At 33.9% G+C, this 25,876-nt stretch overlaps 1 protein-coding gene across 6 annotated transcripts in view; it reads right to left on the reverse strand.

The window, feature by feature from the left end:
* Positions 1-25,876, reverse strand: part of LIPI (lipase I) — a 120,369-nt gene that overhangs the window by 63,520 nt on the left and 30,973 nt on the right. For 2 of the 6 annotated variants that reach the window (XM_010360376.2, XM_010360375.2), the window contains exons 5-9: positions 24,457-24,546; positions 23,324-23,491; positions 21,487-21,591; positions 9,661-9,772; positions 1,650-1,826 (exon numbers count right to left, since the gene is read on the reverse strand). In XM_010360376.2, the coding sequence (XP_010358678.2) occupies positions 1,650-1,826; positions 9,661-9,772; positions 21,487-21,591; positions 23,324-23,491; positions 24,457-24,546 (652 nt within the window). The remainder of the gene's footprint in view (positions 1-1,649; positions 1,827-9,660; positions 9,773-21,486; positions 21,592-23,323; positions 23,492-24,456; positions 24,547-25,876) is intronic. The other 4 variants (XM_010360377.2, XM_010360379.2, XM_010360378.2 and 1 more) reach the window with 4 other exon arrangements.

Raw genomic sequence — 25,876 nt, forward strand, 5'->3', positions numbered from 1 at the left:
AGTAAAAATTGCTCTGTAAGAGTGTTTTATAGAAACTCTAGAAAAATCCAGCAAAATATGCCTACTCCATAACTGTATATGCTGTTGTAATGACCAGATAATGGAGTCCCCAAATACAGTAGCCCTTTACCATTAAAAGTATGAGATGTTTTGGAAAAGACAGAGTGATGAGAAGCAATAATAATAATGATAATAATAGATACTGAGATTAGTTGAAGATTGAAAATCTTACAGCTCTGGTCCTTCAAGACATGATCCCTCCCCACTATGTACTTTCATAGGGAACGATGTTGCTAATGTTCCTGCCGAAAATGTTCAGATATTTTGGTGTTTTTGTAAGTATTTCAATCAAAGGCACAGAACAATACAATTACTCTTAGATTTTTGCCATTTTAACAACATCTGATTTACTGACTTTTCAGTAACTAAATAATATCACACCAAAAGTTATAAAATGACTTCCCAACTCTCTTCTATTGATACAGGCCTCATCTAAATGTATATTATTATCATTTATTATTTTTATTTTTACTCTCCACAGGTTCTTGTGTACTATGTTCAACATTGACAAGAAGATAACTGGGAAATAAATATATATAAATACAGGGATATAAAGAGAAATAAAGAGGAAGCACCCCACAGTCAACTAAAAAAGAGAGATTCCCAACAATCTACACACCCATTTCTATAGGCTCTCAGCTGATGCTTACTGTTTGGACAACTCATACATGCAGATTAACAGATGACCAACTTATAAAAGAGATTTTTAATCGTTCTTAATGATTTCACAGGGTGTTGTCAATGGAAATATGGATTCTCCTACAGCAAACATGTACATCTATACCATGTGGAACAAGGACAGTGGGAAAACCTCTGTGAGGACGTAGAACTGAGAAAAACATATTAAATGTGATAAGAAAAACACTTCTAGAGCATATCGCCTTCAAGAAAATGGTGCCCAGTCAGGACTGTGTTACATTTTAATAGGAATGGAGATATTTGTGACATACTGACAAATCAAGACATGTGACTATAAAACGCAACGTAAAGTGTCAGCTTCTCCTCGCGCTGTTATAGTAAACATCTGAGAACCTCACTCCTGTCAGTGTATTCTTGGGGTTGAATCTCAAGTGATCCATAGGATATTACATACAGCAGATGAAAGTGGGCTTTTCGCCTTCCTAAGTAAACAGCAATGAAGTTGAGAGAAAGGAGATATTGCTGGAAGTCACGATAAAGTCTATCTTCTGTCACCATATGTTTTCTTAGAGAGTTTTAGACAATGACCCTCATCTAAAAAATTGTGGAAAAGGACTCTCACCACTCTGTTAATATGTATGTATATGAAAGAAATTACTGGTAAACTTCTAAGGCAGGCATAGGTGTTACTTGTTTTTTATCTTTATTGTGTCTATGAAATGATTGTGTGTATTTTTTCTTTAATTAGACAATGAGATTCCCAAATAAATTTTATTAAAGCCAAAAAAAACCTTTAAACCTTTTTGAGATTCTAATATTTATGTAAAATATAGTCTGAAATACACAATAAACAGATATTTGAATACATGAATTCTTAAACCATTACTTAACAAACCAATATTTTCAAGTTTAAAAGATAACATGTTGAAATCAAAATTTAATTTTCTTACCTTTCTGGATATGTAAGTGATTTTAACATGAGACTCTGGATCTTGTATGTGCATGTGGAACACTGCAGATTTGAGCTCTGGAAATACGTCAAACCAATGCTTGAAATATTTGCAAAGTCATTGTAAAATTGAGCAAGAATCTTGACTTCTTGAAGTTTACAAAGTGGTTTGTTCTTTCTAGAGAGAAAATTTGATACACTTAGCATATTAATAATTTGAAACATAATTCAATTCTAAAATCAATATAATCCTAATAAGGGAGGCCACAGAGAACAATACTATAGGGAGAAGGTCAAACAAAATATTATTGGGTATTTATTAAAATAATTAAAACCGTAATTTATAACAGAAGTAAATAATAAATGCAAAATAATAATAAATGCATTCCCTTATAGAACTATTTTGAAAATGCTTCTTTTGGGAAAAAGTGATATGTCTTTCTGAGTAGATGTCTAGATTGTACATTTGACTAGAATTAGAGAAGTCATCCTATATGTGTTTTATAGACCCCTTACAATTATCGTATTTCCTTAAATAGACTAGATGCTTAAAGGATAACTTAAAAATATTTTATCAAATATTTTTGATCTAGAACAATAACTTACAAAGGCCTGAGATTCAAAACAGAAATATAGTGTTGAATAAGTACAATTTTCTGTGCATTTACAATATAATTAAGCTTTACAAACTTAACCTCATTTAACTACCTGAAAGACTCTTTTATTAGGTACTATGAGTATTACCATTTTACAGATAAGAAAACTGAACATCAGAGCATATAAAAGTCTTTTCCAAAGCCACACAGCTAATAATGCTCCTCACTGCTCTGCTCAATTTCTCATCCCTACATGCCAGAAATGTGGGTCCCTGGAGTCATTTATCTCAATATGGGCTTTCGTAACCCCAAGAGGAACTCCAGCTACTCTATTGCACTTTTTCTCACTAGACAAAACTGATGGCAAAGGGGAGAAAAAGAAGGGGAAGGAGGAAGGAGAGGTGTAGGAGGAGGAGATGAAGGAAGAGGAAGAAAAGTAGAAGGTGGAGGTGGAGGAGAAGAAGGAGGAGAAAGGGAAGGGACTTAAAGAAGAGGAAAGAAGTGAAGGAAAGAAAAGTTTTTTAAAAAATCAGTTTAAGGAAGTTTCTCTTTGGAGTCAACAACAACTTGGTTAATCAAAGGTGACAATCACACAGAGAGCAGCTGAAGAGCAACCAGTGGGGCACCCAGCACTCCCTGCCATCTCATATTTTTTCCTGCTCTCTTTTTGATTCCTTGCAGCAGCTAGACACCAAAAAAAGGACATGATCATTCTGCTCAAAGTCCATCTCTGCTACCTCCTGGCAGGGTTACCACTTTCTATTCCACAGACTACAATGTCATTAGATATATCACTAATGTTTTTCCATGAACGTATCTAAATTTTTCAGAGATAATTCAAATTCAACATATCCAGACAGGAATGTGTTATCTTCCCATACGAACTCACACCCACACCAGTGGTTTCAATTACCAACAGTTTGCTCATGACTACAAAATCTCTACATTCAGCTAAGGCCTGTATGCTAAGTTTTAGTTACATGTATCCACTGTCATTCACCAAGTCCATTTGGATATCGTAATGATGCCTGAAGTTCACTAGGTCCAAATCTAAATGACTTATCTTCTCCAACACTTTCTCCAACAAAAAAACAAAAACAAAAACAACAATAAAACCTAAAACTAAAACTTACATTGTCTCAGAGGATTAAATGGCACCACCGCCTATTACCCAAGTCAAATAAATAGGATTCACCCTTGATAGCAGACTTCTTTCAACCTCCACATTCAATCTATCAGAAATTTCTGTTGACTTTACCTCTGAAATATCAAAACTGATTTGAACCCCTCATTTTTCCATTTCAACGATAAACCTTCAAGCCCAGGATACTATTGTGTCATGTCTATATTCCTGCATCAGCATCTTGCTTTGTATCTCTCCAATCCACTGTGGTTAAACTTTTTTTCCAAAAGAAAAATCCAACTGTGGCCTCAACCTGACCGCCACAACTAAAATACTTCAGTGGTTTTCATGTGCCCAGTGAACAAAATATAAATTCTGGAACACAGTCTTTGAGTTCTAATTTCTATGTTCTAATTTCATATATCTATGATATATCTAAGTGTTCTCTAGATTTCTCCTTTCTCTCTTGCTTTCCCAGTCTCTATTCTTTTTTTTTTTTTTTTTTTTTTTTTTTGAGATGGAGTCTCGCTATGTCACCCAGGCTGGAGTGCAGTGGTGCAAACTCGGCTCACTGCAACTCCCAGGTTCAAGCGAATCTTCTGCCTCAGCCCCTGAGCATCTGGGACTACAGGTGTGTCCCACCACACCCAGCTAATTTTTGTATTTTTAGTAGAGACAGGGTTTCACCATATTGGCTAGGATGGCTTCGAACTCCTGACCTTGTGATCTACCCACCTTGGACTACCACAGTGCTGATGTTACAAGCGTGAGCCACCACGCCCGGCCCCAGCCTCTATTCTTAAACACACTAAACTGCCTTCAGCTCCTGAAGTGGGTCATGCTTCTCTATGCTTCAGGTTTTCTGTATTTATTGGTCCTTCTGCCTGGAATGCAGGAGGGCAATGACTCCTGTTCACCATTTAGGACTCAACCAATATAAGCATCAATAGAGAAACTTTTAGTCACCCCACTAATTTACATCCCCTATTTTAATTTTCTATATACACTATGATTTATGTCGACATGTTTTCATGAACAGATTTTACTTATATAATTTTATAATTATTTGACTATCCTTATATGTCTCATTATGCTACAGGCTTAATGAAGGTAAGACTATGACTGATTTCCTCACCACAGTATCCCCAGCAATTAACACAGTGCCTAGCTCAGTGTAGATGCTCATTAAAAATTGTTTGAATAGTAGAATGATGGGCGTCATTGTTTTATTTTTATTATTATTTTAAAAATCTATCCGCTACAGACATCTAATTTATATAACAGCAGATATCTACTTTGTCCAGAATTGTATCCCCTATTCCTAGCACAGATCCTGGTCTATAGAAGAACTCAATAATTTGTAATGAACGGATTAAATTGGATTCTCTCCATGTACCTTTTAGCTCAGTATAGAATAGCATTATACTTTTTAAATAGTCACAAAGCTCAAAACTCGAAGTCACTCTAGATTGGTTTCTTTCCTTAACGTTCACTTATTCAATTAACCATGCAAACACACAACACGTCTGTTCTACAGCCCCAAAACCTCTAGAATCTCCCTTAGCCTGTTTTTTTTATTCCCACTGACTTGGATCCAGGCTCACATTATCTTTCATATGAATTATCAAAGTAACTACTTCAGTAGCCTCCTATCGCATGTCTTGTTCCCTCTAATCTCTGCATTACTCATATGTCTGAGCCATCTTTATATCTTGAATATCCAATATTAATATTTCCCATTTAGCATCCTATATTGGCATATTAATATGCCTGGTCCAATGAATCATTGGTATCATAGAAAAAATAACATTCAGTATAAAAATCAGGATGCAGAACACATTTCAATCAGATCATAATTTTGCTAAATAAAAAATAATGTGTCTACACATAGGGGCATGTACAAGAAGGAGGAAGGGGAAGAATGATTATAAACCAAATGCAAAGTGTAGGTATTCCTGGATGGTATAATTATAGGTGATTCCTATTTTATATAATATACATTTTCTACAGTGAGTAAATATTCCTGTTTCCATTTTACCAAGGAAAATAAAAGATCATTTAAAATTCTTTCACTCCTGTGGCATCTTAAAGACAATTTAAATCCCAAAACATAATTAAATGTATACTCATGTGCTGCATAATGATGTTTTTGTAAACAAAAGACTTAATATATGATAGTGGTCCCATAAGATTATGACACTGTATTTTCACTGTACCTTTTCCTATGCTTAGATATTTTTACATAGACAAATATGTACCATTGTGTTACAATTGCTTCCAGTATTCAATACTGTAGCATGCTGTACAGGTTTGTAACTTATTGCTTCTAGGTTATAAACCTACACTACACTCCATATAGCCTACATGTGTAGCAGGCTATACCATCTAAATTTGTGTAAATACACTCTATAATGTCCAAGCAATGACAAAATCGCCTAACCATGCATTTCTCAGAGGATATTCCCATTGTTAAATGATGAATGACTGTATTAGCAAATAATTATTAACAGAAAAACAGTAAACCCATTAGACAATATTAGGTGGACAGATTATAACACATGTGTATATGTTCCCATATTTTACATTCCTTCATGACAATGCACTAATCCAAGTATCTGAATAAAATTAATCACTATTTCATGCTGTTCCACATAGAATATAATGTTTGTAAATTAACTCAAGACCAACAGTTTCTTTGCCTTCTGAACAAATTTGAAACATCTGTTCCAGGCCTGTGTTCATGTGCAATTTTTTAATTTGAATACTGTATTAGTCTGTTCTCATGTGGCTACGGAGAAATACCAAAGACTTGGTAATTTATGAAGAAAAGAGGTTTAACTGACTCAACAGTTCTGCATTGCTGGAGAGGCCTCAGGAAACTTACAAACATGGTGGAAGGGAAAGCAACATGACCTACTTCGTATGGTGGCAGGAGAGAGAAGAATGAGAATCGAGCAAATAGAGAAGCCCGATATAAAACCATGAGATCTCTTGAGAACTCACTCACTATCAAGAGAATAATATGGGGGAAACCACCTCTGTGATTCAACCAGGATTCTACCTGGTCCCGCCCTTGACACACGGGGATTATTACAATTCAAGGTGAGATTTGGGTAGGAACACAGAGCTATACCATATCATTCCACCATGGTCTTCCCAAATCTCATTTTCTCACATTTCAAAACACAATTATGCCCTTCTGACAGTCCCACAAAGTCTTAACTCATTCCAATATTAACCCAAAAGTCCAAGTCCAAAGTCTCATTTGAGACAAGGTTAGTCCCTTCCACCTATGAGCCTGTAAAATCAAAAGCAAGTTAGTTACTTCCTAGATGCAATGGGGGTACAAGCATTGGGTAAATACACCCATTCCAAATGAAAGCAATTGGCCGAAACAAAGGGGCTACAGGCCCCATCCAATTCTGAAATCCAATAGGACAGTCATTAAACCTTAAAGTTCCAAAATGATCCCCTTTAACTCATGTCTCACATCCAGGACACACTGATGCAAGAGGTGAGCTCCCGTGACCTTGGGCAGCTCCACCCCTTGGCTTTGCAGGGTACACCCCTCTTCCAGCTGCTTTCATGGCTAGCGTTGGGTGTCTGCAGGTTTTCCAGGTGCACAGTGCAAGCTGCCAGTGGATCTACCAATCTGGAGTCTGGAGGAATGCAGCCCTTTTTTCACAGCCCCACGAGGCGGTGCCCCAGTGGGAACTCTGTTTAGGGCTCCAATCCCACATTTCCCTTCCACACTGCCCTAGCAGAGGTTCTCCATGAGGACTCTGCCCCTGCACCAGATTTCTGCTTGGAGCTCCAGGCATTTCCACACGTCCTCTGAAATCTAGGTGAAGGTTCTCAAACCCTAATTCTTGTCTTCTGCAACCTACAGGACCAACAAGAATAGTATGGGGGAAACCACTCCCATGATTCAATGATCTCAACCTGGTCCAATCCTTGACAAGTGGGGATTACTACAATTCAAGGTGAGATTTGCATGGGGACACACAGCCAAACCATATCAGGTACTCTCATATCTCTAGGTTTTTGTTACATCCTTTCTGTTCCCTGACTGTATTGCTTTGCTTTCAAATAGTTCCTTGATTCTTCTCTGTGCTCCAACAGTACAATAAGTGATCTTCTTTTATAAAACATTTTACTAAATGCTGCAATTATGCATGAGTCTCCAGTATTCTGTGACTTTCTTGGGAACAAAATGCTGTCTGTGTCAATTTGGATTCCCATTATTTTGAGAAATACCTGAATAAGTTTGATTCTGAATAACTTGAATAAGTAATTGAATCAATTTAATAGCCAAAAATCATGTTTTTGATAAGAACAATTAATAGATCTTGTGTGAATGTATATGTATATACATACATAAATATAATTGTAAGCAATTTAAAGTAATGAACAATTATGGAATAATGTCAGTTATTATTTTAAAACATTCAGTGTTCAAAATTAGGTGAAAAGGGCCAAAAAGTTTCTCTCAATAAAAGAAGGGTCTTGACAAAGTCAAGAATTTGGATTGGAATTTTTGTTTATTTTATCTTCTTTGGGTGACTGAAGGTTAGTTTAAAAAGGGAAAGGAAAACAGATAATTGTTACTCTTTCACTACCAGTCCTATACAACTGTTAAATCATCTGCAATGTCTTTATTAACTTTAAGAAAATTACATTTACACACTCTAATATTAAACATATGTTTATTCAAAATTTTAAAAATTTTGCAGGACTTGTAACCCAGGATATTATTGCTAAGGATAATCATGGAATCCCATGATGGAATGGTCTTTATGTTACTTCAGTACACAGGTATTTTATATTTTCGTTATGGTGAACTTACTTTCTTTTTATAAGAACTTATTTTCTTATTTTCTTTGTGGATTCCAATGTTTGAAAGGTTTACATACTGTTATGAGCTATGGCTACTTTTTATATTTTAATATCGTTTCAGATTTTACCTGTGCTAATAATACTGTAACATTAAACATTTTCACTGCCATTGTTGGTGAATGTGCAAATAAATAAGTAGTTGGGGACTTTCTCCTGGCTCACAGAGTTTGGATGTCACTATATTCTCAAGGTCCAAGGTCCATCACACAATAATTTAGTTAATTAGCTAATTCATGCACTGTAACTACCTATACTGTGACAGCAGTAAATGTTGGAAATACCAACCATGCTTCCTGAAATCCTAATGTGTTCAATAACCAGTCAAAACTTACGCCAAATTGCTCTATCCACAACAAAATACACTTTGATATTTCTTTTAATCACTAGATATGGTGCCTGTGAGCCTTTTAAAAATTGTTTCATTGTTTAATGGCTAGTTAGAAGTCTAGCACAGCAGGTTGGAAACCACAACTATATAGTAGTGTGCCAGTTTATATAATTCTTTTATTTAAGAAAAAAATAATTTTCTAGTTTAAGAATTTATTAAACACAGAAATATATATTCAACCAGCTGAAGCCAAGAACATTCTTTTATATAATTATATAACCTTAAAAATATGTCTACACACTTGCACATACATATGTACATACATAAAGAGTTAAATAAAAGATTGAGAAAAAAACAAAACCCTCCCCTATTATTTGGGAGCCTTGTAGGTGGGAATAGTTCCCTGAAACACTAAAATTGTGTCACTCTATTTACAGAAGTCACTAAACATTTATTCACATCACTGTGAACATGATACTGCCTGAAAACTAGAGAGAATTAGATGGCAATAAGGTTAGGAAAAACACTGCAATGAGAGTTAAAAGAGAGAGAAAGAAACAAAGTCGCCTTTTACTCTTTAACTTATTTATTTATTTATTTATTCATTTATTTTTGGAGACGGATTCTTGCTCTGTCACCTAGTCTGGAGTGCAGTGGCATGATCTTGGCTCACCGCAACCTCCACCTCCTGGGTTCCAGCGATTATCTTGCCTCAGCCTCCTGAGTAGCTGGAACTACAGGCATATGCCACCATGCCCAGCTAATTTTTTGGAATTTTTAGTAGAGACAGGGTTTCACCATGTTAGCCAGGATGGTTTCCATCTCCTGATACTCCTATAACTTTTAAAGTCACTAGTTGTTTAGAGTAAGGGAGCGTCTTTAACATATGTTATCTTTCTCTGTAAAATAAAGGAATTAGAATATAACACATGAGATCCTTTTAATATTTAGCATTTTAAGACTCTCTGGATTAAAAATAAACTATACTCTTTAAATTATCTGTTGGATGGGATACTGAAGAAAGCAAACACTGAATATATGAGAGAGGAAAACAGTAAATTTTACTTACTTATAAAACCTTGACTCTTCCATCATTCCAAGCTGGTTTAATAATTTCAGTGAAAAAGAGCCATCCATCATAGTTTTATCCGGAACAATTATACTGAGAACGAAATAATAGGCTACAAAATAAAAATTTAGAATGCAACTCACATTATTTTTTAATATTTTGGTTTTGGTACATATTCAGATATATATATGTGTGTGTGTGTGTGTATAAATATGTGTGAGTATGTATAGATAGATATGTAATCTAGGCTCATATTACATACACAAATAATATTATTGAGAGGACTCATTTGGTAAATGGGTAATATATTTTACCTTTTGTTTGTCAATTTTTGATTACTCTTAAACATGAGAGATGAAAAAGCCTGCCAGACAGTAATGGCTATGGTGAAGTACTGAACAAATAGCTCCTAAATACTAGCTGGTCTGAAAACCAAAACTTTCCAGAAATTAGGCCAATTAAGCAACTTTTACTTTTCGATAGCAGCTCTAAGGTAAATATAAGATGTCTTAATTATCTGATTAATAGTACCAGCTATTGCTTGCCAAACGTAATTCCTAATTTCACTGGCTGTTCAAGAATGACTGTGAAATATATATACATATATATATATATATGTGTGTGTGTGTGTGTGTATGTGTATATATATATATATATATATATATATGGTAAGTTCATAGTAGTTCTTATTCAAATTGCCTTTACTAAACTTTGGTAGAGTATATCTTTCACAGGCAAGGATGCTGAACTCAGTTCTATATGTTACCAGGCCTGTACAGGAAATTTTGACTATGGGAGTTATCCCAAGTTTGGTGCACCCATCTCCTAGAACACAATGGATTTATAATTGGATTTTCCCCATTTCTGACACAAGAGGTATAAATAAGCACTTCTCACTTTGAAGTTACTTCACAGCCTTAGGCAAGGTACTTTGATTCACCTTGCCCATAAAAATGGGCTTTCAGGCTTGCTCAGATGATTTCTGACAGCATAGAATATTGAGATGTTACAGATTAAGCCACCCTCCCACTATAAGTACATGGAAATGCTACGTATACAATCCTTGTTTCAATATGCAACCAACTCAGAAAAAGGAAGGGGAAGTGTCAGAAAGCAGAAAAAGATAAATTAGCACCAAGGCCAGAAGAACTGAAGCCCTGGACCCCTCTGGGACTTCAGAGACTGTTGTGGCATGAAGATGGAGGCTGAAGTGTCAACCTCCATGCAGGAACAGGAGACATGATGTTAAAGGACAAAGCTGAAACGGAGCTCCCTGCACAGAGCCATGACCCTTATAATTGAAATTCCCTGACCCACCATTGAAATAGGAACTAGGAAAATTCTTCCTACTTTTTCAGTGTATTAGGTGAAAACATAAATTGTTTCTTGAGATTAAATAAAACTCCAGGTAACATGAAATTTAAGTTTACACTAGTTACATGTTAAAAGACCCCCACAAATATACATTAAAATGCTTCAGGATTGTGGTAATACGGTTCTGAAAAAAGAAAATCTGACTTGCTCTGAAAGGGAACTTTGAAGAAGAGCTGATTTCTGAGAGTTTTCTATATCAAAGATAGACATGAATCTCTATTTTGAAATAGCACAAATAGTTTTTTTTATTAATTTTTAATCCAGACTTGAACAAACCATTGAGACTGGAAAATAACAAATATAAAAAAATAAATCAATGAATACATTCAGTCTGATGAAATGATAGATTATCTTCATGGAAAAATTAGATTGAAGATAAATGAAAAAATGTATCTGAAAACAGGAGAATTCATATTTTCAATGTGCTGAGCATATAAACTTTCAATATAGAATTCTGTCCTAAACTATCTTTTCATTCCTGAGTGAGGGAAGGATAAGGACATTTTCAGGAAAGACAAAAAAAGAAAAAGAAAAAGACTGAGAGAGACTACTATTGAAAAGCTACTACTAGGATATACCTCAGCAAGAAAATAGTTAAACCCAGAAGGAAGGAGTTGAATGAGAGGATAAGACAAAATGTAGACAACTGCAATTGGTAAATATAAGGAAGTATTTGATGATACTATTTATAATTAATATGTATTATTAAATGAGAAATGGAAGTAAAATACTACAGGATATAATATTGAAGATAGAAAAGAAGAAAAAAATTCAAAGGCTCTATGAGGCAACTTGTAGCTGTGACAGAGTCCGATAAAAGTTTGTGAAGCAAGATCTATATTCATGTATAAATGCATAAAAAGCAAAAAAATAAGTTAGTTGCTGAGAAAATATGATAGCCCTGAAAGTTTTACGCAACTAAAAATCATAGCCTTAGAATATCTAAAGCCAACACCTAACAGGGGAACTGCCTGCTAATATAAAAGTTTTAAATAGAACTCAGATTTTGACACAAGAGATACAATGTCCAGGATATGATCAAAAATTGCCCAAAATGCCAAGAACAAAGAAAATCACAACATTGTTCAGAAAATTACCTGATGCTAACCCTGAGATAAATTCAATGCTGAGATTATCTGACATTTATTTTAAAGGAGCCATCACAATAATGATTCAAAGTTAACATGTCTCTTGAAAAAATGAGAAAAGAATTAAAACTTCAGCAAAGAAAATAGTTGTAAAAGAAAAAATGAAATTACAGAAGCAAAAGTGGCTCCATCGTGCAATGAATAGTGCATTGGACTTCTAAAATTACAGAAACAAAAAATACAATTGCAGATACAAAACTCACAGGATATACTCAATAGTGAGTGGAGATAATAAAAGAAAAATCAGTGAACTTGAGGGCCAATCAATCTTAATGACAGAGAGAAAAAGATGGAGAAAAATAAATGAACAAAGCCTCAGGGATCTGTGGGACTATAATAAAAGATGTAATATTTGTGCTATTAGAGTGTCAGACAGAGAAGAGAATATGGGGCTGTGACATGATGGCTGAAAACTTTCTAAATTTGGTGGAAAAAAAACAACACAGATTGAAAAAGCTAAGTGAACCTGAAATATAATAAACCTCATGAAATTCTAACCAAGACACATCATAATAAAACTGCAAAAGTAAAAACAAAGAAATAAAAGTCTTGAAAGCAGCCAGAAGGAAATGATGCATTACCTACAGAACACCAATTTGAATCATATGGATTTCACATCTGAAAGTCATAGAGGTCAAAAGAAAATAACTGCCAACCTCAAATCTTACATCCAACAAAACTGTCCTTTGAGAATGAAGGGGAAATAGAGACATTCTCAGACAAAGAAACAGTAACAAACAAATCTCACTGGCAGAATTATCCTTAGGGATTGTCAGAAGTAATTTCTTCATACAGAAAGGAATTGCTGAAATAATCATGAATCATTATGAAAAAAGAATGAACAATGGGAAAAGAATAAATATGGGTACATACAATAGGTTTTTTTCTCATTGATTTTGTAAATGTTGAGGAATGAAACAAAAACTATTACACAGTCTGATATTCAAAATCATGATAATTAAAAGCGGGGAATGTAAACGGGCCTACATGGAAGTGAGGTTTCCACATTTTACTTGAAATGGTTAAATGTTGGAATCACTAAACAGTGATAAATAATGTATGTATATTGTAATTGTTGTAGGCCTCCCTGCCGGGGTCCAGCCCTAGCGTGTCCAAGGTAACCCAAAGGGGAGAGGCAAGGTGGCGAAAGACAATAAAGACACCAGACACAACATACAAGAAGACACAGACAAGACTGCAGCCCAGCAAAGGGCTGACAGCCCCGAATGATTTTTACTACAAGCTTATATAGTATTTTATAGAACAATTGTCAATTAGTAGAGCATCAGGCGATTACATAATTATAGAACAATTGTCAATCAGCAGAGCATCAGGTGATTACATAATTATATATTGATTATTAGGATAGTCTCAGAAGTACATCAAGAACAGTTCTCTTCATAGATGGTCAGTTTGTTCTTCTTTCCTTGGTTACCCTTTTGGGGAATAAGCAAGCTTAATGGTTAACATAACAAAGTCTTATATTAGACTTGGTGGCTCTTGCGGTTACAGGTGCTAGAAGGGACTATTGTGTGGTCTTTGAGGAAATGGTCATAGGGACAATTATAGCAGCACAATTGGTTATAGGTTTAGAACTGGCACAGCAGTCTCTATTAAGTGCAAGGTTATACTTTAACATTGATTATATAACTATGTACAACAATTTTTCTTTTTTCTAAGTTTAGTATTTTACTTTTATTTTTGTTTAGGGCACCAAATTTAATATCCTTGTCGTCTTACTGTGTCCCACAAACTTAAATCTTTTTATAGAATTAACCTCCCATCTATCCACACCATTTTTTCACCATTTATATAATCCCCAGAATATGAAATAAGTTAGGAACTTAACCATGACAAATTTTGCATAGAATTTTTGCCTTTAGGGAAATACCATATTTCCTTTTTTCCCTTATGTGTTTCCATCACATACCCCCACTGGCCATTAACCCATATTGTAGGGACAGGCCCAGGGCCAAATTTTCCGAGGGTAATGTGGTAAGATCTCTCTTCTATCTTTCCAGCTCATGAGTATTGCCCCATTTTCCAAGATCTGGAGTGGGGGTGGGCAGTACCATTACCGAATGAGTAACACTCCCCAGACCTCACCGTGAATCCCCTCCAATAGTTATCTCCATATATATGATCAGCCAAATGCAAAGCAAAATAGCATAGATTATTCCAGCGATACAGAAGAGCCCACCAGCGCCACCTGCTGCACAGGCCTTGGAAGTGGCCTTGCCAACATCCAGAGGGCTCTGAGCCTTGCTCGAGAGCAGCCTTATGCGATCAGGGTCCGGGCCGTCCCTCTCCTGCATGGCCTGCGCCACCTCCCCAAATATATCCTTGTCCTAATCCCTGGAACCTACAAGTATGTTATCTTATATAGCAAAGGATAATTAAGATTGCAAATAAAATTAGAGTTGCTAACCAGCTGTTCTTAAAATAGTGACATTATATTGAATTACCCAGGTGGACCTAATGTAATTACAAGGGGCCTTAAAAGAGGAAGAGGAAGACAAAAGAAGAGAATCAGAAAAAGAGACGTGGTGCAGAAGAAGGGTCAAAATGATATAACATGAAGACTCAGTCCACTAACGTGAATGAAAAGGCCACAAGCCAAGGAATGCAAACGATTTCTAGAGCTGGAAAAGTTAAGAAAGTATATTCTCCCCTGAGCCTCCAGAAAGGAATGCACCTGCTAACACCTTGACTTTAGCACAGTGACATCTGTATTAGACTTCTGGACTACCGAACTTTAAGATAATACATTAGTGTTGTTTTAAGCCACCAATTTTGTGGTAGTTTGTTAGGGTCATTATAGGAAATCAATATACATTTTGATACAAATGATGTGATAAAGCTATAAAAAACATATACAAGTGGACAAGTGGCTTCTAAATTAGAAATGAGAAGAAGCTGGGAGAATTGTTAGGAACATAATAGGAAAACCTAGATTTCCTTGAATAAACTGTTAGTAGAAATGTACTAGTAAGGACACAGGAGGAAATAAGGAACATGGCAGAGAAAATCCACATTGCAAAAAGGCTGTTGGTGAAAAATATGGATGTCTAATGAAATGAATAAGGATGTTAATCTTGCCGTTGTTGAGGACTCAGACGGAAATTAGAAATATATTATTGGAAACTGGTAGAAAAAGAATCCTCACTACATCGTGGCAGGTAGCTTAGTGGAATTACGTACTGCAATTTATTTGGAAAGCAGAAATTGTAAATGAAGAAATCAGAAATTGAACCAAGGGGATTTATAAGTCAGGGGTTGAAAGTGTGGCCAGATTTCTCCTTGGTGCTCATTGTGAATTGTGTGAGGAAAGACAGAAATTGAGATGAAACTGTTAAATTAAAAAAGAACCCTGACTCGCTGATTTGGGAAATCCTCAGCCTAGCGAGTTTACTAAAGATGCTCAAGTTAAGTAATTTATTATTGGGAAATGAAGCTCTAGAGAAAAAGCTGAAGGTATAGCTGGGACAACCTTTTCCCTCAGAAAGATTTTTAAAATCAGAGCATTTAGTCACACAAAAGGGTCTTTGAAAATATTAGGCATATAACTCAGATTCCTTTAGCCATCTCAGCAGAGGCCAATAATAGAGGCAGGATCATCTAGAAACAATATGGAGGAGTCTCTTTTTTAATGAATGACTCTCTGTGACATATACAGAGATCCACCAGACTTTGGTGAAGGTTATAGTGGTATAAATAGTGCCAACTTGGACTACAAGCAACAGAGTATAAAATGAGGGAAAGTTTTGAGTCCTGGAAAATTTCTACAAACAAGAAGCAAGATGAAAAAACTACTCAGATGCAAGCATATGCTACCATTTATACATTTAAAAAAGAAGGGGGTGAAAGAGAGAGAGAAGGACTCTAAGAGATCAAGCCATGAACCCAGGGAGCAGAGCCAAGAACCACAGGGAATTATTCCCAGGTCTTTAAATCAAATGGAGCTTGCCTGGCTGAATTTAAAAATTGCATGGAGTGTTGACTCTATTTTTCTTCTACTTTTCTTCTCTTTGAACAAGAATGCCTATAACTATCTCATCATTGTATTTGAGGAGGAGGTAACTTGATTCCTGAGATTCACAGGTTCACAGATGAAGAAAAATTACGTCCAAGTACTTATATCCACAGCTTTAGCCAAATCTGATTTAGATGAATTAGACAACAAGATTTAGATCTTTGTACCTGTTGAATTTAGAGGAGATTTTCTTTTACTTTAAGTTGATGCTGTAGTGACTTGATGATGTCTGAGATCAGCCAAACAAAATATTATATTATACCCAAAAATGCAGAATACACATGTATTGCCAGTACCCATGAAGCATGAGCCGAAAGCAATCAATCCTTTACTACTAAAAATACCTCAGGACGTTGTTAAAAAATTTATACAGTTTGATTTCCAGCCATAATAAAATTAAACTAAAGATCAGTAACAGAAAGACAAAAGGAAAATTTCTAAACAGTGGAAATTAAACAGCATGCTTATAAATAACCCATGGTCAAAGAAGAGTTCTCTAAAAAATACATAGAACAGAATAAAAAAGATACAATATATCAAAACACATAAGACACAGCTCAAGCAGTACTGAGAGGAAATTTCATAGACTAAATGTTTACATTAGAAATGAAGAAATATCTCAGGCCAATAGTTTGTTTCTGCCTCAAGAAAATAGAAAAAGAACAAAATAAACCAAAACAGAGTAGAAGAAAAGATGTGTGTGTAGAAATATATATATGTGTGTGTGTGTAGAAATATATATATATATATATATATATAGAGAGAGAGAGAGAGAGAATTAAGCAGAAATTAATGAAATTTAATAAAAGAACATTATAGAAAATTAAACAAAAATCTGATTCTTGAATAAAAAACAATAAAATCGATAAACCGTGTTGTCTAGCAAGACAGACAAAATAAAAAGAATCAAGACACAAATCACTGTTAGAAATAAAACAAAAGGCATTATTAAAGATAATGCAATCATTAAAAAGATAATTTTAAAAACCTGCTGCTCATAATTCAACACCTTAAAATAAATGGACCAATTCCCCAAAAACTACAAACTACAAAACTTCAACCAAGCTGAAATAGATAATCCAAGTCGTCCTAAATTTATTAAATAAATTAAATTTGTAGTAAAACTTCCTCCCAAAAAATCTCCAGACCCAAATGGTTTCACTGGAAAATTCTGCCAAACATTTAAAGAATTAACAGAAATCTTGCATGATCTCTTCCAGAACAGACAATAGAGAAGGGAAAACTTGCTCACTTTTTTTTATGACATTGTATTGCTATAGTAATATGAATACACTATTACTCTTATGCCAAAACCAGACAAAGACAATAAGAAAGGAACACTACTAACAAATATCTCTTATGGACTTAGAAAAATTCTCAACAAAATATTAATAACTGAAATTCAACAATGTATTTAAAAATATGCACTAAGACCAAGTAGAATTTATTACTGGAATGCAAAGCTTTTTCAACATTCTAGAATCAATTAATGTAGTTCAACGTATCAACAAACTAAAGAAAAAAATTATATGATCATATCAATTATGCATAAAAATCATATGGCAAAATCCAACACATATTTATGAGGTAAAATTCTTGGCAAGTTAGGAATAGAGGGGAACTAACTCAATTTCATAGTGTACCTACAAAAAAAACTATAAGTCACATCACACTTTAATGGCAAAAGATTGGATTTTTTTTTTCTCTAAGGCAAAGGTATCTGTGCTTACTACTGTTATTCAAAATAGCACTGGAAGTTCTAGCCATTGCAATAAGTGGATTTAAAAAAATTAAATGCAAACAGATTGTAATAGAAGAAATAAGGGCATTCTTATTTGCAGAAAACATAATTGCTTACATAGAAAATTCCAATGAATCTATTTTTTTAACCTAGAAACAATAAATGAATTCAGCAAGGTCCCAAGAAACAAATTCAACACAAAAGATGCAATCTCATTTCTATATAATAACAATGAATGTGGAGATACCAAAATTTAGAAATACATTTTAGAATTCCTCCCCAAAATGAATATGTGGTATACACATAACAAAAGATGCACAGGATCTGTATGTTGAAAATTATAAAATGCTGACTGAAGAAATGAAAGAATCAAAGTATATGGAAAGACATATCATATTCACGAATTAGAATATTCAGCATGGTAAAGATATCAGCTCTCCCCAAATTGAAAGATATGTTTAATGTAATTTCTGTTGAAACCTCAGACAAATTTTTGCAGATATAGACAAGGTTATGCTAAAATTTATATTGAAATGCACATGCACTAGAAGATCTAAAATAATCATGATGAAGAATGAAGAGGAAATAATCAGTCTACTTGATATTAATGTTTACTATATAGCTACACTAATTAAAAGCTATGTGGTACTAGAAAAAGAAATGAACACATACATAAATGAAAAAAGTATACAGATCAAAATATAGACCCAACACAAACAGGTACAAAAAATATGTCAATAAATATATCGATACATATTGATATCTAGATTATATATCTCTATCTACAGAGATACATTTTAACCAATTGTTGATAAAGATGCAAAAGCACTTAATAAAAGAGAACCTGTCAACAAATGATGCTGGAGCTATAAAAAAACTAAATAGAAATAGATTTCAGATGTAAATGTAACACATAGAACTATATTATTTTTAGAAAAAAAGTTATAGGAGAAAACTCTCAGGACCTAGGGCTCAACACAGAGTTCTTAGACTTGACACCTAAAGCATGATACATACCTAAAAGAAAATAATGATCAATTTACTCCTCATCAAAACTAATACTTTTTCTCTGCCAATGCTTTTGTGAAACAGAATAAAAAGACAAGTTACAAACTGTAAGAAAATATCTGTAGATCAAATATTGACAAGGACTAGTTTAGAAATTATATAAAGAATTATCAAAAGTCAACAGCTTAGAAAAAAAGCCCAATCGAAAAATGTCCAAAAGATATGAATACACATTTCAGCAAAGATGATAAGTAGAAGAAATAGTCAACATTCATAGTCATCAGGGCAATGAATACTAAAACCACTGAAGTATCACTGTATGCTTGTCAGAATGCATAAGAATTTTTAAAATAATGACACCAAATTCAAAAAAAAATCAGAAAAATTAGATCACTTATATTTTAATTGGGATAAAGTAAAGAGGTACAGTCACTCCAAAAAAAAAAAGGTCAAATTTTTTCAAAGCTAAATGTGCAATTAGTTTCTGTCCCAGCAATAACACTCCTGGGAATTTATGACAGATAATGAAGACATATTCACACAAAAACTAATACACAATATTCAAGCACCTTTATTTGTCATAGCCAAAATCTAAAAACATCCCAGCTGCTCTTCAACAGGTGACTGGTTAAACAAATGGTGGTACATCCTATATCTATGGAAATGTATATGTATATTCCATATAGTATCTATATATAGATATATATCCCTATAGATATATATGTAATATATAGTTATACATAATATATTAATATATGTACATAGTAATGTATCTTTATCTATAGATATATATCTATTATATATGATATATAATATAGATGTTATATATGTATATTATATATACATGGATATATCTATATATTACATATTATATATAGAAATAGATCTACTATATAGATATCAATAATATATAGATGCAATATAGATATATATTATATATTATTATATATAATTATGTATATTAATATAATATAGATATATAATATAGAGATATATGTATTTCTCTCTCTCTCTCTCTCTCTCTCTCTCTCTATATATATATATATATATATATATAATCTCACTCAGCATAATTCCCTGGAGGTTCATCCCTGTAGCATGTATCAATGATTCACTATACTTTTAGTCACCAAGTAGTATTCCATGGGAATATATCTCTATCTCTAAGGATAGATAGATAGATCAATATATATTGATATCTATATCATATCTCTGGATATATTACTATGGAATACTACTCGGTGACTAAAAGTATAGTGAATCATTGATACATGCTACAGGGATGAACCTCCAGGGAATTATGCTGAATGAAAAAATAAGTCAATTAAAAAGGTTACATGCTGGATGATTCTCTTTATATAACAATCTTGAAATAACAAAGTTCTAGAAATGTATGAATGGATGCCAGGGATTGGAAACCAACAGGTGGGGGATGGGGTATGTAGTTATAAAGGCACAACACAAAGATTCCTTGGGGTGATAAACTGTTCAGCATCTTCACTGTGGTGGTAGATACAGAGCCCTATAAATGTGACTATTTTGTATGGAGCCAAATACACATATAGTCACACACACAGGCAGGTGCATAGGGAAATCCGATTAAGATGGGTGGATTGTACCAATGTCTACTACTCTATGGCATTGCAAAATGTTATCATTTAAGGAAACTAAAGTATATACAGTGTCTCTGTGTATTATTTCTTATGTCTACATGTAAATCTAAAATTAACTCAATAAGATTAACTCAATAAAACTTTTAATTTGAAAAATGGACAGCTCCAATTCTGTTTGATAGGACATATCACTAATGTTTGGAGAATAATACATTGAAGTTGGTAGTGACTGTGACTGGAAGACATTAAAAATGACCTAAAATATTTTATGAGAATCTATTTTAAGTACTTATCTCTCAGTAATCAAAATTAATGACAGTAATTCAAAACTTCCTCCATAAGATTCTTCACATAAAAGGACTCATTTTATTTGCAAACCACTTCTAGTTTTTCATTTCCAAACAGAATAATTTTGCTTTAATACTTCCTTATAAATCTAATGATTTATTATATTTCTATGAGATTCTCTCTTGTTCTACAAGTTTTCTCCTCTTGTCTGACTCTGAATGTATTATGAGGATTACTACTTTCTTGTCCTTTTTCATATTTATATATTAATAATCTAGTTTTGATTTCCAAATGGGTGTTCTATATATATATATATATATGGCTCCTTGATATGTTACATGCCAAAATAACTCTAGAGGTGAAAAGAGCAATATGCAAATTTAGGATGAAGGAGTGCAGCCTAGATTGTTTCTTTGCGAAAATATTACCCAAGCGTCTCTCCATTTTATCTAAAAAAAGATCAAGTCCTTAGTTGAATTTGTCCCACGGGCTATAGCAAATTTTAAATTTGCCTGAACGAACATGATGGAATTTGAGTGGGTGCAAAGAATACTTTGAATCAAATGTAGATTAGTGTAAAAAAACTAAAAATTTGTTTATTTGTTAAAAGTGTTAACTTACTACAGAATGGATATATGCCACTAGTATCCAAAAACACAGTGGTCCTAACAGGTCCTCCTTTCATCCTTTCTTTCAAAACATCTTTAAGTAGCTTGGCTTGATAACCTGAGATTTGAGAAATAGAACATTAGAAATTGGATTTCCATCAAATAACAAAAATGTCAAATCACTAAAGTAACTAAAAGATCAGTGTGTATAATCATCATCATGATCGTTGTGGATTTTGATAGCTTAAAAAGCATTTTTTCAAATAATGCAGCATTTCATTTATTTTAATTACAATAACAACTCTTAAATTCAGGATTCACAAATAAATCTGCTCCCTCAAAATCTTATCAGAGCTTAGCATACTCCATTCATATGGCTATAGTCCATTTGTAGAAGTTTTACTGTTATAAATTCAGAATTTTACCTGTAATTCTTTCTAATAAATTCAGCAGAGTAAATTGACTACATAAAACTTAAACATACAATATAGCTCCATGAGTATAGCTCCCTTATTCTCCAATACGTATAATACATACAGATATGGCATGCGTGTGCATACGTTATATATATTATATATATACAGTATAGGTATACTTTACATGTACTATATATTGTGCATATAATATACATATTTCAGATAAATATATTATGTGTACATGTAGAATATTTATTATAATATGTTGATATATTGATAAAAATTACTTATAAAATAAACTTTATATTAATATATATTTATATGCTTCACGTATTTCTTTGTTCCCATATTGCTACCTCCAAATTTGAGATTTGAATATGGTAGAAAGAATAGTAAATTAAGAATTCAGAGGTTTTACTCAAGTTCTAACTTATGCCTTTACGTAATTTATATATTCACTCTGGCTTACAATTTTCTCATAACATGGAAGAAGGATGGGACCAGAAAAGCAATCCACAACAGGAGGTCTGAAGAAAACTAATCCCACATGATGTCTTATAGACAGAAAAGTCTATGAGAAAAATCAAATTGGCAATGCCTGAACGGTGCATACCCCTCCTAGGGTGTTCTCAATGCGTGCTAATCGTGCTTCAAAATTTGGTTTAATTTAGCCTTTGTGATCACTACCCATTCCTTGAACCCCTTGGGCTTTGGAAACATCTCTGGAGAATTCTGCCACGATACTGACCAGATGTTTACATGCTCATGGCATGCTTGGATCTGGTGCTCTCTTTGAAAAACCCTGAGTAAACAGCCTCTGAAATTCTTTCCAGTTTCAATATTATATTTTTATGCGGATTTTTTCTCTATAATTTCCTATTGGCAGGTTTTAGTTATCAGAAGTAGCAATACTGAACTGCTCTTAGCAAGTTTTATCCATTTAGAAGGTGTGAACCATGTAACCATGTTTCATGTCTACTTGCTGATAGCAAATGAGAAGCTAACCATGGCTCACACCTCTTCACTTGTTCCTAAGACCTCCAAAAAACAAAACAAAAACAAACAAACAAACAAAAACACACCTCGGTGTTGCCAAGACTGTGCAAGTTTCTTTCTTTAAGTGAAAATATAGTTGGATGATAGTTAGATATTTTTGTACATCAGAAACAAGGATCATTATAAAGCCACCTAATCTGCCCACTACACTGAACATATAAAGGCAGTTGATCATGTTCCTCTCATTAAATATATTAAAAATGTTTAGTAGGGAATGATATATTTACTCTGTACCACATCTCTACAGATATTTTTTCCATAAATGGTCATTTATTAACAAGTAAACAGAGTACACAGTTTAGCTTCCAGTAGAAAATACTAACAATTATGTTATTCATATTAAATAAGAATGATAGTAACTATAATTATCTCTCTTACCCAGCCAAGGACATGATTTTTCCTTAAAACTGTCACAGTCCACACATAAGCTAGTCTTGTAATCTTTGTATGAATGGCAAGGAAATGAAATAAAATTGCAGTTTGTTTCCAAAGATGCCATGAACAAGTGAACTGCTCTCTCGTGGTTGCATTTAATGAATTTAATTCCTTAAGAGTTAAAAAAAAAAAAGCAAAGAACTGTAGATGTATTAATCCATGTTCAAGTGCATTTAAAAACACAGATGAAGTTTTGCTAAATACTATGTACCTTATGAATATTACTGACTATAATACACAGTTTTATGTCAAACTACTAAATAAATAGTACCAATGAAAACTTAAATTTAGTATGTCTTTTGCATGAGATTTATAATAAGTTTTTAAAGTAATAATTAACACAGCAAAAATGTTTCATTTCAGTGTTTCACAAGCTCTACACAGTGCTACTATACTTAATCACTAGTGTACACATCTTTTCCTTCTAATCCTGTACTCCTAATGTTTCCACCTAATGACAAAGATGATCATGAAACCAGGTGACATTAAAACTTTATTACCTTCCTTTTCTTTTCCAACCTTACACATCCTCATCCTTTTCACCAAACTTCTTTTGCTACAGAGGCCTTTGGTCACATGTTATTTGACCAGCTGCCGTTGTGGACCTGAGAACATTTCTTGCAATGGCTCTGACGTGAACCAAATTCCACACCCAGGGAAGCTGCGCGGCTATCTTTATGTACAGAACAATCAAGTGTCAAGGGATTTTAAATTTCTTTGTACAGTAATATTGTGATGGTTAAGATTAAATCCTGAGATCAAAGTTATTATATGATACTTTAGCTATGTGTGCTTCCTCAGTGACTTACAACTTCTCCTAATGTTTAAAATGATGAACTAAAATTATTAAAATATAATATAAGAGGTCTCATCCATGGCCAAATGGATGTCTACTAGTAACCTTTATGAACTAAGCATGGTCAAATTAAACCACTGTTAACCAATAACTCTCCTGAGTCATGGGCAAGTGATGATGAAATCAAAACACTGCCTACAGATGAAGAGGGGAAAAGTAAGTTATTTTCTTTCATCATTTCAAATATTATGTAATTCATTCAAAAATACTGTCAGTATACCTGAGAAAATTGATTTAGGACAGCCAGGTTGTTTCTTTCCTCCATTTGGATAAAAATCTATATGTCCCAAGGGCTCTCGAATGCCTAAACCTGAGAAGAAAAGCACCCAAGGATCATAATGTGTATATAATCAGGTGAATAGCTTGCATAAAACAAAATATCCTATAAAATCCATTCAAAGTTATTCTTTAAATATTAGAATCGAAAATAAGTGTTTTTATAAAGATAAGGTTTACTTCTATAAATTCTTCATGAAAAGTATATTTCATAAATTTAACATGTTTGCCAGTCACCAGTTTACTATGGGTCAGTCACAGTTTTTTGTGGTATGAACACATAAGTGAAAAAAGAAATAGAGCAAAATTACTTGCAGTGACAAATATTTTATAGTGGAAGGAAACCATAATAAACAAGTAAATACAGAGTATGTCAAACAATAATAAGTGCTACGGAGAATGGTTCAGTAGAATAAGAGGACAGGAAGGGTCTAGTGAGGGTGGTAGTTGCATGTTTAAGTTATTTGGTTAAGGAATTTGCTACTTGAAGAAGGTGGAGTGGAGCAAAAATGTGAAGGATGTGAGGCGGTGAGCCCAGTGGATATTTGTGTGAATATGCTCGGGGAAGAAGCCAGCGTGGCTGAAGCCTAACGTGTAACAGGGAGCTTCGGAGCAAAGGAAGCCAAGTCCTACAGAGCCTTTCGATCAGTGTGATGATTTGCTTTCACTTTGGGTCATAATTTTTAAGATCTGCTGGTGCTGGATGCACTAACTGGAAAAAAATCTAAAAACTAAGCTGCCTCGGCTGGAGCAGTTTGAGTCAGAGTGACATGAAACTCATAGCTTTGATTCAAGGGCTTGTGTAGCCCTGTAGATCATTGGAGCACTGGCGAATGTACTGATTCTGAGCCGGTTACCAGCACATAACTCAGAGAAGCCTTAACAGTGAAAAGGGCTAGCAAGCCCAGAATACTCAGGACTGTGATTTGATACAAAATTGTGCTGCCAAATAAGATTACAATGCTTTATTCTGGGGCACAAAAGATTTCCTACAACACAGTGAACTCATGAAAGAGATCAATCATAGATTTAGTATAAAACAAAGATAAATAGATGATTCTGACAGTAAGGGTTTAGATGCTGCAACTTGACTTAGTTCTGGTATGTAACAGAACCTCTGATGAGTTGTTAGTAGCACATTAGAACACTGGGCATGTACACTGAGGCTGGGGAGAGGGGAGTTATAAAAATAAGAAAAAAAAAAAAACAGTGTTAGAGATCTGTGAAATTTCCTCATATTTGAACTCCACATGGAGTTCCAAGACTAGGGGTTTCCAGTTTGCAACCGTCATTTTCTCCAATCTGCCACTGAAGGAGACTCAAACCAACAGCGCTCCTTAGGAATCAGAGGGGAAAAAAAGAAA

This window comes from Rhinopithecus roxellana, chromosome 13 (genome assembly GCF_007565055.1).
Source record: "Rhinopithecus roxellana isolate Shanxi Qingling chromosome 13, ASM756505v1, whole genome shotgun sequence".
NCBI classification, from domain to species: Eukaryota; Metazoa; Chordata; class Mammalia; order Primates; family Cercopithecidae; genus Rhinopithecus; species Rhinopithecus roxellana.